General features: G+C 35.6%; 1 protein-coding gene across 1 annotated transcript; it reads right to left on the minus strand.

The window, feature by feature from the left end:
- Positions 1 to 870: 870 nt before the first annotated feature.
- On the minus strand, positions 871 to 24,324 carry LOC131630706 (protein SABRE-like; the record flags this gene model as incomplete). Its single annotated transcript, XM_058901454.1, has 18 exons — positions 871 to 1,516; positions 3,137 to 3,509; positions 3,741 to 3,908; positions 4,000 to 4,326; positions 4,515 to 4,694; positions 4,796 to 4,897; positions 6,021 to 6,093; positions 7,191 to 7,330; positions 8,460 to 8,684; positions 11,338 to 11,587; positions 13,142 to 13,260; positions 13,816 to 14,172; positions 14,537 to 14,631; positions 14,856 to 16,701; positions 18,181 to 20,250; positions 22,205 to 22,456; positions 23,983 to 24,060; positions 24,154 to 24,324. Coding segments are annotated over 18 exons (6,936 nt in total), but the record flags the coding sequence as incomplete, so codon positions are not given.
- Between the last annotated feature and the right edge of the window lie 1,889 nt (positions 24,325 to 26,213).

A 26,213-nucleotide genomic window follows, 5' to 3' on the forward strand; every position in this document is an offset into this window, starting at 1 on the left:
CATTTTAATTTCCAGCACCCATATAAACTGCGTGTATGTCAAAGATAAAATTGAACCGTCAGATCACTAACTTCAAAGATAAATATCTGAATTCAATCACAATCACATTTGCACCTCCTAGGGTAACCCCTTTTCACTCTTTTCAAAATCAAAGTTACATTTCTACTGTTTCGAGTACAAAATCGAACCTTTTGTTTATATCCGACGAATGGATAGATTTTTAAAGGGAACAAGGATAAAGACCTCCTAACTCAGGGTAGACCTCCTAGTTTGCTTGCTCAAAATCAAAACAAACAAAATTCTCATACACTGTTGTTTTTAAAACGAATTTTCCAAAAGACAATATTTTGTATACATCCAAACACGGATCATTACAAAATTAACGATCTTTTCAAAACATCTTTCGAAAGATAAACAAGCATTTGTATATATCCGCACAAGGATCATTACAAATTCTATTTGCAAAGGTATTTCAAAAACACAGGTAAAGCATTCCGAATCAATTGAAAAGTAAAGCAAATGAGCTAAGCAAACTAAAGAGCCCATGGATAACCATGGATACAAAGGGTGCTAACACCTTCCCTTTGTATAACCTACCCCCTTACCCAGAATCTCTCAAAGGTCTTTTTTCTGTTTCTTTTATAAACCTTTCCTTCATTGGATAAAATAAAAGGTCGGTGGCGACTCTGTAAACTTTTTCAAAAGTGACGCGAAAGCGTCCGATCGACAAAAAAAGAGTCAGTTCACGTATCCCACCCACGGAGGGGTATGGCCCGAAAGGACGGTCCACAATATGCAATCTGGCGATGAATTTCAAATCTATTCATTCAAAGTAGCATTTAAATGCATTAGTCTATATAAGGATCTCGATTTGCAAAATAAAAATATAGATTTTATTCTATTTTATCAAAATATGATCAAATGTCTATACATAATAATCTTGTCAACCTTTAGCATATTATTATCTAATAAATTAAGAAGCCAAAATAGAAAACTGACAAGAAGCTACAAGAATATACAACCCGGGTGTTGATGTGACTTGAGCAAAAGAGACGACCACAAGCTCTTTGATCACTGATACTCGTGTTGTTAAGGTATAAAACATTAGATGTGTGGTTTATGTGGAATGGAAAATGTCAGATGAAAGCCTCTTTATCACCAATGACTAGAGTCTGACTAGTATCGCCACGAATATACACATTTGATAGCTATCGACATCAGTCATGTATTTCTGTTTCCATTCCAAGTGCCCTTCAGCTCAAGATGTACATTGCAGTTTTCAACTGCTGCTCTTAACAGAGAGAAATCATCTCACACATTGGTGTATCCTTTAGAGCATGTAAGAACTAGATCAAATGTGTATCATGATCGAAAAGTATGAAATCCTTTGATAACTATGAACATTTCTATTCGTGAAAATCTTCATATGGTGAGGATCCACTTGAAGAATCACTATCAAATGTGGTTGTCTCTCTTGGAGATGATGGTAACGATTCTCTTTGTTGGGAAGACGAACCTGCAAGAGATTGAAACTTCATCCTCAAGTAATCAAGAGAACATAATAGGATTTGACCAGAATGAGAAAATCAGACAAGGAAGTCAAATATCAAAACAAATATGTTGGCTAACTTTGCAAGAATGTCACTGGACTCTATCATTTGATTGGCTAACTTCGCAAGTCTGGGGGCACATACAATCGTTGAAAAAGCTAATGTGAGTTTGCCATACTCATAAAGGTTAGATTTATAAAAGTATAATCATAATGTTAAGGTATTCAACTAAGTAAGAACAAAATACAACAGAGGAAAAAAAATAAAGGTAGAAGACCAAAAATGAATACAGCGTCACAAACATAATATACTTGTTTTATTTACACTAAAAATTATCACCAAAATATAACCTTGAAATACAATCAAGTAATGCAGAAACAAGTGAATAAATAACTCATGGTTTTACTTTGGATAATCAGAAATTTTCATGTATGTGTTCTTTGTAAGTTAGTCAAATCCAATCAAGTAGTGGAAAAAGACTGGGCTGTTGTATTTCTTTTCTTAAAAGTCCCTAGTAGAGTCGCTTGCTGTCTTAATCATGAGACCCTGATTAATACTATTTGGAAGTTTGAAACTCCCTCCAATGTTGAGCCTTCCTTACAAGGATTTATACAATTGACATGTAATAGATGAGGAAAGCTGAAAACACTCTCTCTAACCCTCCCCTTTTTGTTGGGCAAAACACATGTGGATCCTACTGCTTTATGTGAGACCCATTTCGAAAGTGAGGGACTTGTGTGTTTCATCCAATAAGAGAGTGAGTGTCTGAGAGAGTGTTATAAAGAGAGTATTCCTAGCCCTTGTGTTGTAGACCAAAGACGCCTCTTTCCTTACATGATGGGAACAGTAGCCTGTTTGCGTGCATAATGGTTAAAGCAACTAATTTTAATGGATAATATCTATCGGATCTTATCGGTGAACACTAGAGGTATTCTTTCACCTTGATATCGATTGGATTTAGTTTTGCTGGTTTTTGCAGTTGGGCCTTCTATTCTGATTGGTGCCTGGCTTCTTAAAACAAAGATCAGTTTAATAAGGTTTAGAGAAAAAGTAAAGAATATCTGAATTTATGGGCTGTTTTAACAATTGTCTAATGTAAACTCCAAGGATTTGGTCTAGTGGTAAAAAGATAGACCTTGGATCCGGTGGTTCCAAGTTTGGTTCCAAGTTTGAGCTCTGCTAGTATCATTGGAGGGAGGTAAAAGTAAATCCCTTTGTAGGTGTTCTTTGAACCCTAAGGGCTACCCTACCTTGGACACAAGCATATCCCCTCACCCTAAACTTTTTACATAAAAAAAAAAAAGCATTTGGTGCATTTACTTGAAGATATGTTACTGGTTTATTAACAGTTTTAGAAGACAATTTAGCCGCACTCTAATTGCCATGTTGGCTTGCTTTCTTTGCTGTTTCATTTGAAGAATTTCTCGTCTTAAAAATAACTTTTGGCCATACATGTACTCTCCTTTCTTTCCAGTAATATATTGTTCTTTTAGCCAAAATTAAAAAACCAAAGTTCCAAAAATTGAATTAATATTAAGCAGTCATAAATACAAAAGCAATAGCACAAAGGAAACAAATTAGCAAACCTTTTTGTCCTCTGGAGCGGAACTTCTTAGTGTGCCTCCTAATAAGTTTTTTAGCTTTTGTAATGGTCAGCTGCCTAGCAAAAGGAGAGAATTCCATATCACTTTCACTCCAATCACCTGGAAAATCATTCTCTGCTTCACCCCTCATAGTTCGGAGCACAAATGCCTTTGCCTTGCGACGCTGAGTACTGAATAGTCCTCTAATAGATGTCACAAATCCATCACCTGCACCATCACCTGGACGCTTGGGCCAAGATGGTGGATATTGATCAGACTTTCCTCCTTGGCCTTCATTGTCACTAAAATTGAGGTCAATTTCAGGAACACCAGCTCCGGTAGGCTGACTTTGACCTTTATCTTTAAATTTACGACCCTGCGAGATCCAAAGAATAGGTAAAATATGTAAGGGACTTCAGTAGAGAAACAGTTAAAAGTTGCCACCAAATAGATCTAGATATTGAATACATGATCTAAAGGAAAACACGCTCATAAACTTGCAGCGGTGGGTATAAATAGGGTATCTGAGTTCAACGGAAAACATCAGTTATATATAACTATAACCAACAAAAATGAAAATAGAAGGAAACTGTAAGTCACTCGTCACCTGCATTCCAGTCACAGACTTCAGGACCCCCCAGATGATGTGCTTCTTTACTCTGGAAAAGAGTTTTCGCCAAGTCCCAGTAAACTCCGGCCGGTGAAATTGATCCATAAGTAACTTGAGATCATTTACAACAATCCTCTGTCCTTCATATGTAACCAATAATTCCACCTGCGAGAAATAATGCTCTGTGTTTAAATTTGAAATGTTGCATCATAAGTGAAGATAGACAACAACTTTACCAATGCCCGAAACCACCTACCTGGCTAATTTTGATGTTGTGAAACTCCATCATTTTCCGTGGCCTTGATCTCTTCTCTTCATGTGACTTAGCCACCTTTTTTTCTTCATGAGATGAGCGGCCACCTTTAACACCTCTGGAATCTTTTGATTTATTCTTGGCTTCATCTTGTTGGTCGGCAGAACTACATGGGACATCTTTTGAGGAAGAGAAACTTTGCAAAACAAGTTCATTAGCTACAGATTCGGCAACAGTGTCTTCCCAACTTCGGTCAAAAGATGATGTCCTTCTCAACTCAGGGGTTAAACTAGTACTAGGGTTTTCTTTGGCACTCTGCACTTTGGTTATCTGCAGGCAGGTTACAAAAATTCCTTATGGAAATCTAGCTAACATCTAAAATTAATATAAATTAGGAGACAAGAACAAAACTGTATTCTTCTCTACTTCTCCCACCAATGCCGCCTTTCATATTATCCTCTATATTATTAGTAATTAAATAATAGAGTCATGTACTCGACAAATAATTAAATGCTTACTTGAGCTGATATAGCATGGACAGGAAGCTGACTGGTTGCAGGAAATAGCATTGCAGATATGCCAGATTTAGATGAGGCCTCAGTCTCTTTTATTGAGTGACTGTTTGAAGCAGAAGCTTCAAGGAGCGAACCTTTCTTTACACGCCTTGCACCAGCAGTGGTAGAAACCTTCCAAACTTCCTGTGTAAATAACCCCCAGTATATATTTGACCAACTGTATCTGCAAATTTAACCTTGGTTTTAACAGACGGGTTAATAAGGATTTTTAATCCTAAACTAACCTGCCTCCGTTGGGAATCTTGTTCTTCTTCTGGAAAGAAATACTCCCACATCATTCTGTACATCGTCTCCGTTAAATGGATCTTAAGGGGATAAATCTCTACCTATAGTTGAAAGTATTTTCACATTAGTTAGAGCCCAATGTCAAAATGTAGGCCATATTCTGAATCATGAAAAAACAAGCTTAAAATATAGCCTGTGTACTTGGGAGAAATAAGAAAATAACAGGACATAATTGTTAATATGTGAATTATATGGTAATACAAATTTTTAGTATTATTTAATTGTGCAATGGAGAACTTATACAGCTGTACAATTATCGTAGGAAAGATTTATGAGTGTTTTTCTAGTGTGCATTTAGTTTTTCTTTTTTGGTGTAAGGCTAAGAATTGCATCCATGAATTGGATAAGTTAAATTTGAGGAGTGCCAATGTGAATATCAGACATGTGAGTGGCGGAGAGACTTCCTTGCAGTAAACTTTGAAAAGAGGTGCATGATTCGGTAGAACTAATCAGGGGGGAAGAGAAAATTTTACACGTCAGCATATAGCATCAGGTTATTGATGACATGGACTGAAACAGGGCACTCTAAATGGATTTGTCTGAGACTCAAATGGATGAAAAGAAAATTTACAATGATCAAAGTGTGTGTTCCCGTTCAAACTTAGTGGGTTGTTGCGGATATCCACAACGTCGATCCCGATTGCCATGCCTACCGAGAAGACATATCTCTCTTATATCTTCTAAACTTTTTAGAGTAAGAGGGTATAAATTATATATTTTGAAGAAAAATCCACAGAATGGAGATATAACATTTCCATTTTTCTAGCTCCTTGATATTCACATTTTATATTTTCACTGCAATTAAATTTGTGTTACAAATGAGAAATTCACAAAAATAATAGTTTTTTCAAAGAAAGGTGTAATTTAGGCATGTTTATGATATACAGCTATTGATAACATTTAAACGGGCCACTTGATGTTAACAGACATCAATCCCACACCTACAGGAATGTAATCTTAAAATTTCAAATCGTTAAATTAGGCAGAGAATCAGACCAAAACCTTCTTGGAACTAACTAGACAATATTAATTATTTTTGGAGAAAGTATACATGAGATAACTTTATTACGGTATGACCAAATGGCCCTATCTTTAACCAAATACCACCCAAAAAAGCAAGAAAGGAAAAAACACAAATTAGAAAAGGAACCCAAAACAAATTACCTGAAAAAGTTCAAGAGAAGAATTTCCATCTCTTGGAGCTCCCTGTTGAGCATCAACCCGAAGCATCACTTTTCTGGAAAAACATTCATTAAAAAGAAAGCAGTTAAGCCTATGACACTTGCAATAAGGAACACAGAAATGTATAGAAATTTTCAAAATAAAAATGCAGATGAATGAAGTCTCAGTGCAATAGGGTGCAGTACTATGTTGTTGATTGCGAATAGCGGTGCATAGCGCCAAAACCCCAAAATGCTATGGTGGCATAGAGGATATCAGAACGACAGATATTGTGAAGACAAAAATAATGTACATAGTAAACATAAATTCTAACTACATATATTAATACCTTAAAATAATATCAAACTCTAATTCTAATATGGTATCAGAGTCTATCCTAGACAACTTGTTGGGCTTCCCTCATCGTCCACGCTTCGGGCTCATTGAGGCCCAAGCGTGAAGGGGTGTGTTGGAATTTCCGCCTTAATTGCGGTCAGCCCCTAGTCGCCTTAATTGCAGCACTTTGGCTTGCCTTGAATGCAGCCCCCAACACCTTCATTGTGTTGGGTTTGAAGGGGTGAATTTAGTCCCACATTGCTCAGATATATGTCTTTTGTTATGTTTATAAGTGGAGGCAATCCTCACCTTACAAGCCGGTTTTGTAGGAATGAGTTAGGCTCAATCCAAATAATTCTAAGAATATTGTATAGTGGTAATGGATATACAAGCACTAATCTCTTTATATAGAATATTCTAACCTTATTAGCCTTACTTAAGGTCCAAACATGAATTACTACTAAAAATACCAATAATAAAATTAACTATGTACAACATTTACTATCATATGCAACAAGGTACATCCTCTATAATTCAGTGATGTAAACAGGAGCAGCGCTAGTGATTCATAAGGCTAGTAGACATGCTCAACGATATCAAGAGCACAAATACAGCAAGTTGGTAGGAGAGAGAGAGAGAGAGAGAGAGAATAAGCCATTTATAGTAACTTAAAAGGAGGGCGGATGGAGTTCGGCTAGAATTTCAAACATAATCAAAAAGTAACCTAACTCCTCTGTAACCATTAAAACAACCCTTGAACAGAAAATCAACAAATATCAAAATATTGACCTGTAAGCACCAATAAACTAAAAAAAAAGTCCAGGAAGAGTTACATACTTTCCCCATTCAGTTGGAGGATTCCATGCTGACAAAAGCATATCAGACTTGGCATTAGGCAGGCAGTTTCTGACAACAAAATATTTTGTTGTAAACTGAGCAACACCGACATCCTTGTAATCCCGGTCGAAGTCATATATCTAAGCGTTTTCAAAAACTAAACCAAATGAGCATACTCTTGCAAATTGAGACCAAAAAGAAGGAAAAAAAAAAAAAAAAGGAAAGTTGCAAAACTGAGCTAGCAAGAAACCACCATTCTCAGACATTTGAATCTGGTCAAGAAAGAAAAACTAAATAAGACTTATGTGATATTTTCCTTGGTTCCAACTAGGGGTGTTCGCGGTGCGGTTTGGTTCGGTTTTGAGCATAAAAGCCATCCTAACCGCGAGATAAAAATGCATGCGGTTCGGTTTGGTTCGGTTAATTTTTAAAAAGTCATCCAAACCAAACCAAACCAAACCAATGCGGTTAGGATCGGTTCGGTTGACTGCGGTTTACACTATAAAATAAAAATGTACTGAAATAAAAGGAAAAAGGAAAGTAATTCAATGTCAATATAATATATGATATTATACCATGCAAAAGAAATTATATTACAAGAACAGTAGAGAACTAAAAATACATATATTAGACCGTAGAGAATTATATATATATATATATATATATATATATATATATATATATATATATAAAATACAAAAATTAAGTGGATTATGCCAAAACTTAAGTTAATAAATTAATTATTAAAATTCAAAACGTTAGATGTGGCTGTGTGCAATTGAATTTGGAAAGATAATAAATTAATTATAAAAATTTAAAACTTAAGTTAAATATGCGGTTTGGTTCGGTTCCGTTCGGTTTCGTGAAATAAAAACCGCAAACCAAACCAAACCGTGCGGTTCAGTCTAAAAACCATCCAAAATCATCCAAACCAAACGCGGTTTTTTGCGGTTTCGGTTTGGATTGGTTCGATTTGCGGTTTTGCTTTTGGATTGGTTCGGATACGATCACCCCTAGTTCCAACAGTAGTCAGATTAAGACATTGAATGGCTCGCTAACGTAGAAAAAGATCAGTTTTGTATCGATGCAAACCATGTACAAAATTTAACCACTGATACGAGAAACTTTTAGGACATATATTTCAAGAGTAGATTTGATAGAGACAACAGTTTATACTTTCCGTGAAGCAATTTGGCAATGGACTCTGCCAGTTTTGGAAGTGAACATCGAGAAAAGTGAGAGAGCACAAGCTTGCTACATAAATCTTACCATGTCATTGATCTCGGCTTCAGCAAAGGATTTACCGTCAACAAGCATGCTCCAAACAACTTTGTTAATTTGCAGAGATATCCGCATAGCATACGAAGGACTTTTGTTCTTCTCCTTCTCTGTCAACCTTAGCTGCGCAGCTTTTTGAAGAGCTAGCCTTAGTGCTACTGACGCTGCTTTTCTAGATTTTTGTGCACTTAATAGCTCTCTCTTCAATCCTTGAACCTGCCGGTGTTTAATTAGGCAAGAACATTTGTCATATATTGAAAGATGCATACAAATACAAAATACATCTCAAAATTACTCACTACATCTCATTAAGTGGCAAGTAAGGTTATGCACATTTCTTAAGAAAATCATCGAGTATACTAACTTTCATGATAAAATGAGCTTTGTGACTAAAATATCCTTATTAATATACTCCTTTCGTTCCCGATTACTTGTCGTTGTATCACAAAAAATTCTATCAATTTATTTGCCATATTCAAAGTTTAATGCAACATTAATTATTGTTTTGTATATAATTATAATACCCTTAGTATTTATGGCAAAGAGAAATATGTGGGATGAGATAATAGTATATAGTTAAGGGTGTTATAGAGAAATGAGAAATAATTATATCAAAAGTAATAAAAGAAATTGTGAAAGCTTAGGAGCTAGTACTATGCTAATGAATAATGCAATATCTTGTGTATCAACAAAAAACGTTATGCAATATATTTCCCATCCTTCTCTCTATTATAGTAAGCCTCCTCTCTATTTATAGAAAGCACTGCATGCCTTATTTGGCCAAACTACCTTCCAACAAAACTACTAACTAACTACTACTAACTAACTACCCGTTAACTAATTAGCTAACAAGTAACAACCTAACAATAATATACCTATCAACTAACCAAGTTCTGATACCAATCGAATAGAACTAACTGTTATATTATTACGGAAAATGGGAAAGAATCCCCTTTGCTTATAAGCAATAGCATCACTCCGAAGGTCTACCTACTTCCCAATGCCAAAAGGCCCTATTCCTCTCAAATGATTAGACAAGACAATCCCCTCTCTGATTCTCCTCTCAATATGCAGCATGCGTTATTTTCCCTAACTACCTTTAAATAGAACTACTAGCTACGCATCAACTATTTAACTAATTAAACAACTACACCTCCGTAACGATTTATAAGCGAAAATCAAAATGTTTACATATTAAGAAAATTCAAATTTTTGTAGTTTTTCTGAAATATGTTTTATGAAAAGATGTAAAAACAATTTCAATTGGTTGTTGTTGTTAAATAAGCTTGAATCTCTATGCCAAAAACTAGCTCAAAGCGTGAAATTGCCCCCACTTATTTATACATTCAATAGCCTAGGAAACTAAGCAATGTGGAACTTCAAACAACTCCAACAACACAATTATCAACTTCAAAACCCACCCTAACACCTAGTGTGGGTCTTGGTCAAATTCCCACATTGCAGTCCTTAATCCGACTCTGATACCATGATAAAAATGTTTAGATCTCAATCCCAAAAACTAACTCAAATGATGAGGTTGCCCTAACACATTTATAAATCCAACAGCCAGAGAACCTAAGCAATGTGGGACTTCAATCAGCTCCAACAACACAACTATCAACTTCAACAGTTTATGGAAAAAAATTAAAGAAAGCAAATTTTAATTTTATCTTGAAAAAGAAGCATTTTTAGAATAAAATGCTTAAATAAAATGAAGTTGACGATTTTTTGCTTAAAATTTGCATCAAAAAAAATGTGTATTTTTTTGCTGATAAATCTTTATGGAGGGAGTATTTAACTAACAAGTAACAACTTCTTAACTAACAATAACAGTCCTATCAAAGATATGGCCAAAACTTATGTTTATAAACAGGGAAAATCATCACCTTACAAACCAGTTTTGTAAGGTTGAGAAGGTCAAATACAAAATTCTAAGAGTTCTATTCAAACACCAAATATATTAGCATTATATCCAAATCGTTAGTCTCAAGACTTTCTTAATAACTTCTCTAATAGTCTTTCTAAGGATTCATCTTCCTCTAATTTTTTTGACTTCTCTCAATTAGATCTACTCTCCTTATCACAGAATCTACAGATTTTCTCTCTACATGCCCAAACCACCTAAGTCTATTTTCCACCATCTTCTTTGCTATAGGTTTTACCCCAACACTCTAATATTTTCATTTCTAATCCTATATTGTCTAGTCTTACATCACATTCAACACAACATCCTCGTCTATGTTGCACTAACTTTGTTCTTGTGTTGATTCTTAATCGTCCAACATTTTGTCCCGTACAACACCACAAGTCTTACCGCAGTCCGATAAAAAAATTCTTTGGCTTGAGCGCTACCTTTGAGTCACTTAAAACCCCTGAAATCCTCCTCTATTTCAATCACCTAACTTGAATTCGATGGTTTACATCCCCTTCTATTTCTCCATCATTTTATATTACGTCCGAAGATATTTAAACCTTGTGACTCGGGGGATGATATGGTCTCCAACTTTCACCTCAAGATTAGAAATGCTTCTTCTTTTGTTGAACTACATTCCATATACTCCGTCTTACTTTTGCTTAGGCGAAAACCATGAGTTTCTAAAGCTCGTCTCCAAGTCTCCAACCTCTCATTTAAATTCTCATTCGACTCTTCAAATAGGACTATATCATCTACAAAAAACATGCATCTCGGTGCAAGCTCTTGGATAAATATTTCAAATATAACAAACACAAAATTATCACTAAGCACAGTACATAATTGATTTCATTTTTTTTTTATATAAAAGAGCTGGAAGATTTAACAATAAGCAACTATAATTTGACCAAGACTTTCAAGTCAGTTAAAATATTGTTGATCAGGTTCATTTCTTACCAGCATAGATCTTCCACCAGTTATCATCCACGAGTCACTTTCCTTTTCAGCATGTACATCTCCAGAAGAGTCACACCAAAGAGATAATTTTCTAATATCATCAAGAAGCAACTTTTGTTCCCTTTGTCTTTTTTCAAGATTAATTTTTGCAAGCTCCACCTCTTCAACACCATCAGGAACCACCTCATCTGCCTCTTCTTCAACATCATCATCATCTTCGGCTGGAAAGGACAGGCTACTTTTCCGAGGCCTGAGTTGAGAACAATATACATTTACTTGGAAGTACTCATCATATATCGTAAAATATAATGTGTTTCATTTAGGTTACTTGAAAGCCAAAAAAAAAATCATATCAATGTAAAACTTGATGATCAAAGTTATAGTTAAATCTGTGAATAAATATCAAAAGAAAACACTCTGATATAAGTATTTTTACACAATTAAAAAAAGAGTAAATCTAAAAAGAAAACTACTCAAGCAGTGATAACATCTAACCCCTATTTCAAGTCAGTATCTGCAATAAAGAAGCTAAGAGTCAATAATAAACAGAGGTATCGGCTGATGCGAGGCTTCACTATACCAAATAACTATACCTACAATACAGCATATTGTTATATCTAAATAAAGTAACAACTGAAAAATCAGTCACAAATGAAATCTCTGGGAGTTGAACTTCTTGAAAGAAGCCTGTTGATATTTGAAAGAAGCCTGTAGCATATTTCTTTTTTAATTAATACTCTTAACTATGCAATTCCCTATATAACAGAATTTCCATGGTGCTATTCAAACACACGGTTTCAGCAAATGTCTCTCGTCTTCTGATGATATTGTCATAACTTGTAATGATTGGCAAAGAATACTCCAATTGAAATAACATCTTCTGAATCAGTTTAAAACGAAAGATATGGTAAACTACGCTATTTTTTATGTATTGAGGCAGGCTAATCTAAAGATAGTCTAATAATTTCACAGTTGGAAGAAACTTGATACCCTGGAAAAGTAAGAAAAAATGTAGTTGCAAGATCAAGCTCTAAGGAAGAATATAGGGTCATGGGGTAACATGTGAACTCATTAGGTTGAAGTAGATGCTCAAGGAACTTCAATTTGAAGAAGCAAGAACAATGATACTAATCTGTAATAATCAAGTTGCCTTGCATATCGCTTCAAATCAATTTTTCCATGAGAGAAAAAAACATATTGAGATAGACTGTCATTTTGTCAGAGAGAGATCAAATCAGGCGACACTCTCACAAGCTTTGTCAATTCTAATGGTCAATTGACAAATGTTTTTACAAAGTCCCTATGAGGTCTAGAACTAATTATATGTGAGGCAAGCTTGGTGCATTTGATTTATATATTCCAGTTTGAGGGGGAGTGTTGATACTTGTAAATACAATCTTAAAATAGAATAGTTCGTAGCATATTCCTTTTTGTAATTAATACTCTTAACTGTGTAATTCCTGATATAATAAACTTCTGTAGTGCTATTCAAACACAGTTTTGCCAATTGCCTCTTGTTTTCTCTTATTTTCAATAAAGACAATTGTGGTCCTAGCTTATGTAGTCAACTTGTCATTTATGCCACAATACCTTTTTTAATAACCATCTCACAGATATTAATGCATCAAATTTAAAAGAGTAATCAATGTTGTAAACATAAAAAATGAATTGCTACGTTACATTAGAGATAATTAGCATTATGATTAGGAGTGAGTCGCAGCATACTTGTGTTTGAAATAGGTAAAATTTGGAAAGAAAAAATTAATTTAGAATGAACACTGGGAGATAGTAGGCTGGTCCTTACTTTGGTAGGCGTGCAAAGAGAAGATTGATCAACACATCCAGCATGACCTGAAACTGGCGAGATGTCATTGTTGCCGTTATATTACGAGAATTGAATGTGAGCTCCTTCAAAGGTTTCACCTGCAGTTGGACTCGTGTTTAAACTAAAATGAAACATTTGACATAGAGTATTGATAGCCATGAGAAATGACATTTACTAACTAGATGTTAAAGAGTTCCACCTCAGATGAAGTATGGTGTGAACATATGTTTATAAATGGGGGAAAATCATTATCTTATAAGCCTGTTTTATGGGGTTGTGTTAGGCCTAACCGCAATTCTAAGATGGTATTAGAGTCTCGTTCAAGATTCATTGGACTACTTACTATCAGGTTTCTGTTATCGGGTCCCCCACCATTTATAATCATGCACCAAGCCCAATAGTGTTGGGCGAGATGGGGTGTGTTAAAGAGTTCCATGTTTGATGAAATATGGCTTGAACATATGTTTATAAGTGGTGTCAATCTTCACCTCACAAGTTAGTTGTGAGAGTTTTATGGGCATGGGTTAAGTCCAACCACAGTTCTAAGACTAGAGAAACAAACTGTTCTAAGATATGCGTAGCTTGGAATATATTGACTTACTAAGGAAAAAGACTCATTTATATGTTTACAACATAAGTATAAAATAACTCACTTTCAGTTCTGGCGTGCCCCCTTTGTGCCTTGTGTACCTAAAATACATATCACAGGGCATAAAAACTCTCTCGAGAAGAGCACCTGTACGCATTACTTTTGGAGAACTTCTAAGAATTTTCGGAAGCCACTGCAATCCAGCTCCAGGATCAACATCTGTTGGTGCGACATGAGCCTGTACGTGCTCCAACATAACAGAGAACTCCATTCTTTTCCATGTCATTTCAGGTTGATATTCACCAATATGTACGTCCGTAGCACCAAAAGCTTTCTCAATCATCTCATAACCAACATGAAGGACTGAATGAAACGATCGAGCCAAAACACGGCCACTGACAGCAGCCAGCAGAAATCTACCCTGTTTGTCAAAAAAAAAAGTGAGGTTGTTTTAAAAGCATGAACAACTTCTAGAAGATCAATAAATGAATAAAAATATCAAATAAAGGAATGAAGCACCAAGGAGGTACAAAGTAACAAACTGCCGGTTATTGTTACTAACATTCACCGACAATTAAATCTAACAAATAAAAGGGGGGCCGCCACTAGGAGGAAAGCATATTTATAAGTACAAAACAAAACAATGTGCTAAGTAAATTGATTGACAATACCGGAAAATAAACTGAAAAAGTGTCATAAGTAATTTAATAAAAAAACAAAATTGAAGGCAAACAAAATCTCAAAAGCTGCCTGCTGCTTTAAGTGTCCACACTTAGTAAACTTACATTTGCATCCTCCGAGTGAAGATTAAATTGAGGCTCAATGACATTCACCATGAAGTGTCGAGTCCCATCTGAATCATCTATGTTCTCCATCTTAGCTATCAATGCACAAAAAAGAGGAAATAGAGTGGGTATAAGACTCGGGGGAAATATTTGAACTTAATAAAAAAAACTCAATGATCTTGCAAGCAATAATACTATTTGTAGCAACAGATGGTATATTTAACTATCTATTTATCGTGTGATACTGGTCTCTAATCTAATTTGCATATTTTTCGAAGTCAAAGCAGTTAACAAAAGTTAATGAGGATATAAGGCATACCAGATAGCAAAGTGTCCTCCTTAACTGAATTTGAAGGAGAAGAAATTGACCCAGAAGTACCTGCTTGCTGAGAAGGGGGAGACTTAGAAATTTTACCAGTGGCAGGACCCTTTGAAACATCATCTTGACCTAAATCGGCTCCATCATGCTTTTTGTTTTCCTCGAGTAATTTCCTCTGTGCATATTGCCGAGATGGAGAAGGCTTAGGAGGCTCAAAGGCTTTAGATAGGCCACCAACCCAAGCCCAAACAGCATCTCTGTTTTCAATAGTCCACAAAAGCTTAAGACCATAGACAAACACACGCTGACAACCGTCAGCTATTACCACATTGTAACCATCGTCATCACTTGGGTCCGACCGCACATGTTCATCAGTTTCACTCCCATTTTCAAACTCAGACCGTACATATGTCATCTCAACATTTCTTCTCCCTGCTTCTTGCCACGCAAGTAACCTGGCAGGGTCGGCCTTTGAGGATTGTCTTCTGATAGTGAAGTAATCGGAGGACAATAGAAACCCATCATCACGATTTTTCTCTGTCATGTAACCTTTGTCAGAGGTGATTTTGTCTGTTGATATAGATTGTGAACTTTTCAGTATCATGTTAACTACTTTAGCAACACTAGCACAGGCTTCCTTATTTATGAAAGCTTTGAGCATATGAAAGTCAAGACCCTGGTAAACAAGATCAAGAATGTCACGCTTGCTTTCAAAAGTATATTTTTGCTTGCCCCTACTATAACACAGTTCATACTTTAGTTTTGTCATTGTAAAAGTCAGTCCTTTGGCTGGATCATCATCATCTAAAGGCATGTTCTTAATAGAAGCTGGGGTGGCATCTAGACGAAGCATGAATTCAGTCATCACTTTATCTAGTGAAAGATTGCCTGACCTGACAAATCTCGGAACTCCAAAACGCGGCCAACGAGAGAAACTCCGCAGCTTATGTGGAGGATTGTAGTTCAAGTTCCAGAATCTTAATATCCATGCTAGATCATGAGCTCCAAAGTTAAATGTAGGGGACATGCGTGAAACATTTTGAGATACATGAGGAGGATCAAATACAGTAGCACCTCCTTCAGTATTATCTCTAGAAAAGGAAGCTGGGAAATGTTTTTCTAATGAAAGAGGAAAGGGTCTAAGAGAGAAGTTCCATCGGAGAGAAAAAGAAGTCGATCGGAAGGGATCAAATACTTTGTCGCGAGCTTTTCCCTCAGCTGGTAGAGCAAATAAATAATGATTCATGGGATCTCCGGATCCACATTCCCAGTCCATTGTAACTTCAAGAGTAAAGATAGGGGCTTCTAAAAATGCACCAGAGACTCCTGTTGGAATTTTGAAACCACATCGATTTGCCAAACTTTCCAAACTACTTAATAAAAACTTGAAATCTTTGGCAGAAACAAAAACACGACCATCAGACTGGTGAATTTCCATACAGCTACTTACAATTTGAAGTTTATCAACCTTTTCATATGGATCTGTAGTTGCCGAAATATTCCATCTTGATTCAGAAAACAGTAGGGAAACTTTTCCATGTATGTAATTTCTCATGTCATCCCACCATGGTAAACTCCGCTCCTTTTTTGGTGGCGGAATAAGTGGACCAGGATTCCTAACACTTAGATTAGCCCTCCGAAGTGCTACAGTGAAAGCATAGCTAACATCAGCAAAAGCTGGTTCATAACCCACCCCAAATGATACCTCGCCTTTCTGGAAATGTATTGGCAAATCCGAATATGTCTTTATAGGTGGAGTAGTACCACTGGCCGATCGTAGCATGCGAACCTTTCTCCATCTCCCAACATAGACATCTTGATATATTTGTGGTTGAAAGGTAGTTGCCTAGTTAAAATAAATAAATAAATAAGGCAAAGGAATGGAAATACTACTGCACAAAATGTAGCCAAGTCCCCAAAACGGGTAAAGAAATATACAAGTACGCAGAAAATATGCAATGATGTAAACGTGTATAAAGTAGTAATTAGATATAAGACACGTCTTAAACAACAGAACTATCCGAAATCATTTACCGAGAATTTCACTAGTAACTTGTTGCCTCTCCCCCTATTTAGTGAAGTGGTTGTCTTGTCTTCTTAGATAGTATAAATTATACCAACAATTATACGTTTATACCTATAGTATTAGTAAGTAACTCACCAAAAACTATTCTACTACTAAACAACATATGAGCCTATGCATTTATAGAATTGTGTTATTTCCCTGTTTTGACTACATTTATAAAATAAAACAAATTCCAATTCAATTTTAAGAGTCATAGGAAAAATCACGACCAAATTATGGAATAGAACATAAAAGTATTCAGCTACATCTAGAGCTGTATGGCTCTTTTGATGGTCAGGATATGACAGAGACAAATAGGATAAGAGAGTTAGATAAGGTATAATCATATCCTGGTTTTGATGTGAACCTACTAACAAACTAGATACTGCTATATCTTTGAGATTAGCCAAGTAATGATATGATATAAATTATACTAAAACGAAAAAAGTATCTTTATGACAAAATTACATTTAATTTAAATTAAACTTCAATGGAAGTGCAGAGACAAGTAAATTTCAATGGAAACACTTCAAGTCTATTTCATATGATAACTCAACGTCAAATGTGATTAATATCTAATATAATTTAAAGGCAAGCCTTAACGGCATATATGCTAAAACTCTTAGAGTTACTTCTCTTCCCGTCATTCTTTAAGACATTTGTATCAAAGTCATGCTTATTTTACCAGAGCCAAAGAATAAAAACAAATATTTAGATTTTAAAGATAAAGTGAATATAATGAGATATCCATTCAAAGCTTGTGTCAATAAGAGACTTCTGGATTTGTCCAGAGTGAATCAATTACTTGTATGCCAGTATCCCAATTTACAGAGAAATGCAAGAATTTTCAAGAATGATTATTTTGTTAGCTCATTTATAAGATAAAAGGATCAACCTTGGCTTCTTTTTAGTGCTCAGAAATATGCAGAATGACAGGAAAAACTCTGTTCCGTGCTGTGAGTTTCCTAATTTTAATATTGTGCATTTTTTAAGAGGTTATCTTATCTTTTGCTCAAGGACTTCCCACTGTCTTCTCTATTGGAACCATCTCAAAGAGAAGGACAACTATGACAATCAGGCATTTCTCAAAGGGAGGTATCTTGATTTATTAATTTACTTTACTCTCTTGTAACAGTTAATATTTACTGCAGCACTTGAAGACAACTATTCCATATAATAACAGGTATAATGCTATCAATATTAAGTTTTTAAAAAACGCCTATAGAAGGAAGGGAGACAATGAGGTTCTCTTAATATTACCTGCTGAGCCAACACAAGACGACCTTCACATTTACCGGAACTTCCGGAGAAAAGAGGAAATGTATAATTCCGAAGCTGGACCACAAGAGAGCCCGTATTTAGGAGGATATTAGTCCCGTACAGTCGAGAGAATGGTATATTATTTTCAAGACAAACAGGATCAAGCTTCTTCAGAATCTGAATCATCCCAGCATCTCCGCCATCAATTTTTTTCAAGCTTAGATCTAAATCTAATGCAGTTATAGAAAGAAGAGAAGTCCTCGAAGTACTAGGTTTGAAACCAGCCTGGAAATCTTCTTTATAAGCACCTGACCCTTCCGATAACACTAGATTTTGGCATGCCTGGTAATATGATCGGAATGATCTCTTATAAATTTCTTCTCTTATGGATTCAATAGCAGTATCATCTTTTACATCAACCTCAATATTGTTAAAAGAAAATTTTCCTTCTTGAGAAGAACTAATGGTGTCCACAGATTTAGGACCATGTTTCGCCTTCGATATTAATTCATCTAGAAAGTTCATCCGGATAGCCAACTCACCAGCCTCCTTCTTCAGTAACTGATAGTGTTCATCAAGCCATCCCTGGATTGGTTCCTCTTCAATATCAGCAGTTAATTTGCGTATACAAAATTTAAGGCATCCAAATTGAACAGAACTGGGTTTCTTAACTTTAGAGCTATCTTTCTTCACAGGAAAAATCAAATTTGTCTTTGAAGCAATTATGAGCTTCAAACCTCGTAACATATCCTCAATGACATCATCAATGGCACGCAATTGCAATCTGTATGGCATGCAAATATGAACATCAAGACCTTGAATTACCCAATCCCATGTAGTGACCACATGTCCTTTTGCATCAGATGAGCTAGCAGAGATACTGGGAATTCGTGAAATTTGCATTCGACTACTCTTGAAGATCCTAGCCCCATTGAAACTAAGCATAAGTCCTTCAAGGAGCACTCCTATACGAGCATTTTCAGAGAATATTGACTGCACCTGAATCATACCATCAACTCCATCTCCTAGCCCAGCCGAAATACTTAACATTTCTACATCAACAGCGAAAATTGATTCTTTGTGCTTCTGCTTTTCAAGATGCCCTGATTCAGTGGTAGCATCTCGTCCATGAGATGCATCTCCCATGTGTTCAAGCTTGCTATTATGTACCAGTAACTTCAGCTGCAATACAAGTTCAATTAGTGATAGATGTACATCAGGCTCCCACCTAAGAGTGATGTCAGTAGCACTAAAAAGAGAACAGACGGCAATCTGTTTTAGTCCACCAGATCGCCGTACAAATTTAGCATTCTGCATATCAAACAATGCCACCTTTGTTACTGGCCGATTTTCCTCCATATATTCCTGATAGACAGATCTAGCTCTTTCAAGTTCAATCTGCGTGGACTGTTTCTCTTTGTTCGTGCACAAATTGAATTGAAAGATTTCAAGAGAGACAGAGTACTTGAGCTTCTGGCATTCATTGGAAATAGTGGGCATTATCAGGGCATTGCGTGGGGTACCATCTTCTGCGACATCTATTATAACTTTACCGCCTTGCGAACCATAATTAACACGCTTCGGGTCTGGAACAGTTGCGTTATCCAACCCTGTCTCACCCCAAATATATACAGAACACCTCTCAAGATTGAATTTCAAAATCTGAGTTCCCTTCCCTGAAGGTTTTGATAAACGCCCTTGGCTGTTAGTGGATTTTTTCTTTGAAGCCGATAGGGTTTTTAATAAAGCTTGAAATGATATGGCTGTTGATATGAGTGACGCTATTCGTTTGAAAGTTAGATAAACGCCCATTCCAGTCACATCAATTGATAAACCTAGCCTAGGACCATCACCTTCAGGAGATTCCATGTCCTTTTTCCCCCAATCCAAATTAACCTTTGCAATGTGCATAATTGAGCCACAATTTGATTCCACACCAAAAACACTTTCTTTCAAGAACTCTTGATATTCATCAGCCATGTGGAGATTTAACTCTCCAAGTTCAACATGTACTGTCGTCCCCGTATTTGAAATGTTGTTTGCAAACAGATGTGATGATTGTGAGCATCCCTAGAATTGAAAAGAAATAAAACTGAAGTAAATTTCTTTGCACAACTAATTTAAAGGGAAACAATAAATGTAAAACAAGGATAACTACCTCTAAACAATAGAACTCAAGTTATAATAGATACTCAATGTAAAATAAATTAAATGAAAGGAATTTCAATTTTAAACATACAAAACAAACCCCAATAAATTGTGAGAATGTACTCTTTAATTAGTAAAGCTATCAGCACAATTAGAACGCTATTAGTATAGTTGCACTTAGTTTTACTAACTCTTGTACAACTGCCAATGACGGCTATATTAGCCTCTGCCTATCTATTTCCAGTGATGCAGAGCTAAGTTCAATTCATTTCAGTTATATTCGTTTGCAGTTTCATTATATTTTCTCAGAACTTCAAGATGTATCAGAGCCTCTTGACCTTTAACCATGTCATCCTCTGAAATATCTCCTCCTCCACCACCATTTGCAGTGGATCCTCTTTCTATAGTTAGCGCGTCGCCACACTCTCTGGTCGCCGAAAACACTATTTCCAGCAAATTCACAGTTACAGTTGTGTTTTCCCACACCATGAAAGAATGCCTAGATGATAAAAACTTCATCCGTCTGTCGTCGCCAGGTTGAACCTGTTATCAAAGTTCATTGACCTCGTCATTATCTGGTTTCCCATAGATTCCTCCATGTTTCCTCTCCGAGCCAGATCGCATTCAAAATCGTGAGGAAGAAGTCTATCTAGTGTGGGAAGCACGGGATCAATTGCTCTGTTCTTGGTTCAATCTTTGCTAACCACCGCCATTCAAACGTTGAGCTCTCAGTTGCATTCCCAGATATGAACTCTAGGAAAACACCAACTGAAAACAACACTTACCTCAAAAATAGAACAATTGCATGCTTTATAAAGCCAAAGGAAATATTAGTCCATTAGACTCACGTAAAGTTTCCATCCTAACTCCTTGCTTCTTCTAAAGGTGACTGAGTAAAGTTTCTATCCTAACTCCTTGCTTCTTCTAAAGGTGACTGAACGTAAGAGCAGAAACCTAAAAGTACTGCTACTCAAAGAATTAAATAATGTCAAACTAATTTTTGTAGAAGATATTTTACTTAAGATTAATGAGGGGGAAATGAGAGGAGTCATGAGATGCAATAGCATCAAAAAAAAATCTGCTTAAAGATTAAAATTTTAATTATTTTTGTTTCATACTTGCATTATTATTTTGGATGGATTATATTCTTCAATAAGCTTCACTACAAGATGTTAGGCCAGTTTAGAGAATTTTAAGTAATTTTCACAATATTCTGTCTTCACTACAAGACTCAAATAATACATTTGGAACCTAGTTTATAGTTAATACTTCAATGATTATTATTTTCCAATAATGTCGCGGAAAACATCAGAGAAGAATGTTTTGAATTCACATAAATATTATTAGTTCAGGATAAGTTAATGGTTCTCATTTCATCAATAGGTTTGTTAAGATTTGAACTTGAAAGCTCTGCTTACCCAGCTATACCTAATAACTCTTGAGTTCAATAAACAGAATTTTCAAATCAGTCTTATTTCCCTTTTATAGACCTATTAATTGAACGGTAGGAATATGGGCTTCAATAAGTACAATTCTCATTCAAAAGAAAGAAAACTATCATGGTAATATGGCATATCCTTTGAGCTCTTACCCTTTGTGGGCCGTGATTTAAATAGACCCATTTTTCAACTTCATTTGAATGACATCCTTACTTTAGATCATCAAGTAGAAATAGAATCTAATTGACACGTAATTAAAAGAGAGCTAAGATGCATGAAGATCCCAAACTAAAAAAAAATCACATTAGACATTAAACTAGCCATACTTACAGTGTTATAACCTACTGGAAACATTTTCCAAAGAAATGACTCAACTTTTTAAAACGTAATTAGCAACTTGTTGCAATAATGAAGACGCAAATAAGTTCAATACTTACATGATACACTGGAGAACCAACCATGTCGAAAAGCACTATTGTCATTTCAGGAGCTGAGACATTGCATGTCCACATGATGATCTCGCCATCAGTTGATTGTGGCTTTGTGACAACAGAAGCTTCTTCTCTAAGAACCATTTTTTTCTTCTTAGAGAAATGAAGGAGAAGCCATGGTTTTAGTTGGCTCATTATGATGTTGCACTGAGTACCTCCTAATTTGATTTCAGTTTCAGCTCTAACAGGTGAAATTGGCTGATACAGAGGAAGAATCACAATAACAATGATAGTAAGTTACCACATCAGATACAAAGAAATTTCAAGCTCCCTATGAAAATACACACGTACAAATATAACCCCACAAAAAATTGAGCAGTGAGTGAAAGAGACAAACTTGAGAATTAAAAATTCCAGTTGTGTGCCCAAAAGAAATAAGTTCCAACTTACTTAAAACTTCTGTTTTTATTGGGCAGCTTCATTCCTTTAATTAAACCTCTTATTTATTTTTTCCAATCTTTCTGTTAGAATGTCAGGGTCAGTTGTGGGTCTAGTACAACAGAGGCAATACATTATGGTATCATTGTCATCCTACAACTATATAACCAATTATATTCATATCTTCTTTTTTTATTGAAAAGCAACTGTTTTTTATAAAGTGCATGAGGAAACTTCCTAAGTCCAACTATACATATATACAGAATTATAATTAGTGAAAATTGTTTTTGAACATTTTCAATTTGTAATTTTAGCTTCTTACTATCTGAGCATTTTGGCTTTGTAATTTATAGATAATATTAGAAACTCAACATCAAAAACTAGCTTATGGGAATGGGATGAGGGTTGCCGCTGTTAGAGATACTGTCAGTTAAGGTATGACAACTGGCAACTGTGCCAACTGACATGCTGTTAGTTTTTGCTATAACAGCTCGTTAGTTTATGTTGTAACAGTACAGTTAGTTTTGGTAGTACTAGTAACAGCTCCTCGAATTCAGGAATTGTTCCCTTGATTTAAGGGAGTTAGTTTAGCCTATTTACAACTTTATAAATAGAGGTTAATCTATTGTATTTTGTAACAATGAAATCATAATAATGCATCTGAAATTTCAACAGCCCCCCGTTGAAACTATAACCACCATTAATGTATATCACTATCCACTGTGGGATTCTCCACAATAACTCAGCTAAAATACATTCGCAAAATCATGTGGCTTTGCATGATAACTTCAAGCATAAAACCAACTATTGTGTAGCCACCAAAGATTCTCAGGCAATAATTATAGATGATTAAACACTTCACCACCAAGTTAGCTTTACAATAAATTTTCTTTCCAAAAGTAAAAAATTTTATGTTGGAATTTAACCCCTCTTTTGGGTAAATTTAACCAGGCAGAGTAAAGACAAAGGAATAATGGTATACAGTGATGAAATGTTAGTGTCTACGATAAGGCCACAGTTTGCAGTACTGTATCACCTCTTATTCTTAAAGGCAGTTACTGGCAGTTGTCAGCCACTGATTCTGTTGTACTGGTTTCTGTTGAACACTATATCACCGCTCATTATGTTATAAGCAGTTACTGACATCTGTTAGTAACGGCTTCTGTTGTATTAGTTTCTGTTGAACAGTCATATAAATTCTATGTATAAATAGGTGTACCCTAACACTTGTTCGAATAATGAAAAGTCTTATTCAAAATCCATTCTACAGTTTCCAGTTTTCTATACCCCTTTCCTTCTGAATCTTGACATGCAAAGGCTACTTTATATGATTGTAAATGACCTACCTGTACAGGGATATATACAAAAGAAACCAAATCCAACTTTAATATCTCCAGGATGGAAGAACCAGCTCCTCTCAGAAGCTGTAATATCAATAAGGCAAATGAAAACTTATCAGGAAGAAACAAAACAAAATGCAAAAAGAGCTTCACCATAATTAACAGTCAAACTCGTACATGAATTTCACTAAACTCCAGTTGAAAATCAAGGCGTGTACTTTCCCCAACATCCTCGGTCGATCGAGATTTGGTGCTTTTCAATTGGATACCTGTGATGTTGTTTTCAATAGAAAGACCATGTTCACTGTGCACAAAATTCACATCCAACTTTGGTAGATTGAAGTTGACCTGTCAATAACAAAATGCTTCACAGTTGACATTAAAACAATTTTAAAAACAAATTTTGAACGCTACTTTTGATTAAATAAAACCAACAAATATAACCAAAACTGTTATCAAATTAAGCAACATATAGTGGATAAAGGCTTTGAATTTTATTAGGCCCGAGATTTCCAAATTAAATTTACTCAAAAGAAACCAAAAGTCACCAAGGACACGAACACGTACTAAGAGAGACTTACAAGTGAAGGAACCACATTTGCCCAAAAGCCAAATTCTAGTGTCCAGCAGGGTCATAAACAGTAACAGAATCAAGACTTTGAAGCAACAAGATCATAACTTATGCAGTTTCGCTACCCTTCAAATTTCTGAAAAAGAAAATGAAAGTGGCTTGAAAAACTAGACCTATCCACAACAAGGAAACCCATAACCGAAGCACCAAATAAAGAGCATAAAGTGGGGGAAAAGCTGCACAAAGACACACCATTACACCACACAGCCCACCAGAAAGATAAACTGATTCTATAATGCATTCTTTTTATTAAATGAGAACTCGGTGTGCTCAGCGGTTTGCTGCACAAGATGGCCAACAAAAGCTTGAGCATTCCCAATGCTTTGTGTGACTAGAATATTCAGTTGACGCAATACCTGATAGATGATGAAGAGATTTTAATCTAACAAAATTGTAAACGAGAACCACGGAAACGCCCTTTTGGAGTTGTCAAGGGTTGGGAATGCGGAGAAAAGTGAAGGATATACACAATTGAGAGAGATGAGCGCCTATGGTAATGGCTGTCAGGGAGGCGGTTCATACTTGATAGAAAAGTGGGTTACTGAACATCCCTGGTGGAGAAGATTATTTGTTTCTGGTGGTGGTGGTGGTAAATGGTCTAGACTCTAGAGAAGCAATAGGTGGAAGAGGAGCGTGAAAAGATTCTATAACACTATTCATACAAGAAGCTAAAGGGCCTAGCTGTAATTTTTTTTAAAGTAATTTGAACCATTCTGAAAATAATAATAATATTTCTAATGGTCAAATATATGGTCCACTGTGAACCATTCATAAGGTTGATCCGTTGTAGCCTCCACCAATAAACTAAACCTTCATATTTGAGAAAGACCAACTTCCTCCATATATTCCGAACTACATTATTAGTTTAGATGCTCAGATACGTGTTATGGCTGAGAAACCTTCTTCCGCCTTATTCTCAAATAAAAAGGAAGGGTTTTCTTCTAGTATATTCCATATCAGTATATTAAAAAAATGTCAAGGGAGCATCAAGTAAGACATCCCGTTTCAAAGAAACAATAAGAGCAGTCAAAAGACTAAACTTTAACCAAACAATTCAAGTCAATCAAACCAAAAGGAAGGCAAAAAGAAACACATGATAAATTCTATAGAGAAACAAAACTAAGAACGCTGGAGAAAAGCTTCAGTGTTTAATACTCTGTTGATCTACTAAAAACAGTGCGTACAAGTTGTACTTATAGTGAGATATGGTCACAATAGGTCTATAGAAATATCACACTTAGTCATTTGCATAACCGCAAATAACATAATGTGGTAAGATGATACTACTGGCAGAGGTGCTGACAGCTGTCAGCTTAAGACTATCTAGGCTATTGCAGTTACAATACTGCTGTACACATTTATAAATTCAAGCAAAATACTCCTCCGTCCCAATTTATAGGAAAACAAACTGATTTTTTTGTCCCAAATTATAAGCAAAAAACTTATCTCTAATTTAATCATGTTCTTCCAAAAACCTATCATTTTCAATAATTGATTTTACTTATTTCAGTGAAATTCAAAGCAATTTGCATTTAATTTGCTCTCATTTCCATTTTCTCCATAACCAATAACCAATCAAAAGTGTTTTTACATCTTCTCATAAGCC

This window comes from Vicia villosa, unplaced genomic scaffold, assembly GCF_029867415.1.
Source record: "Vicia villosa cultivar HV-30 ecotype Madison, WI unplaced genomic scaffold, Vvil1.0 ctg.000724F_1_1_2_unsc, whole genome shotgun sequence".
Classification (NCBI taxonomy): domain Eukaryota; kingdom Viridiplantae; phylum Streptophyta; class Magnoliopsida; order Fabales; family Fabaceae; genus Vicia; species Vicia villosa.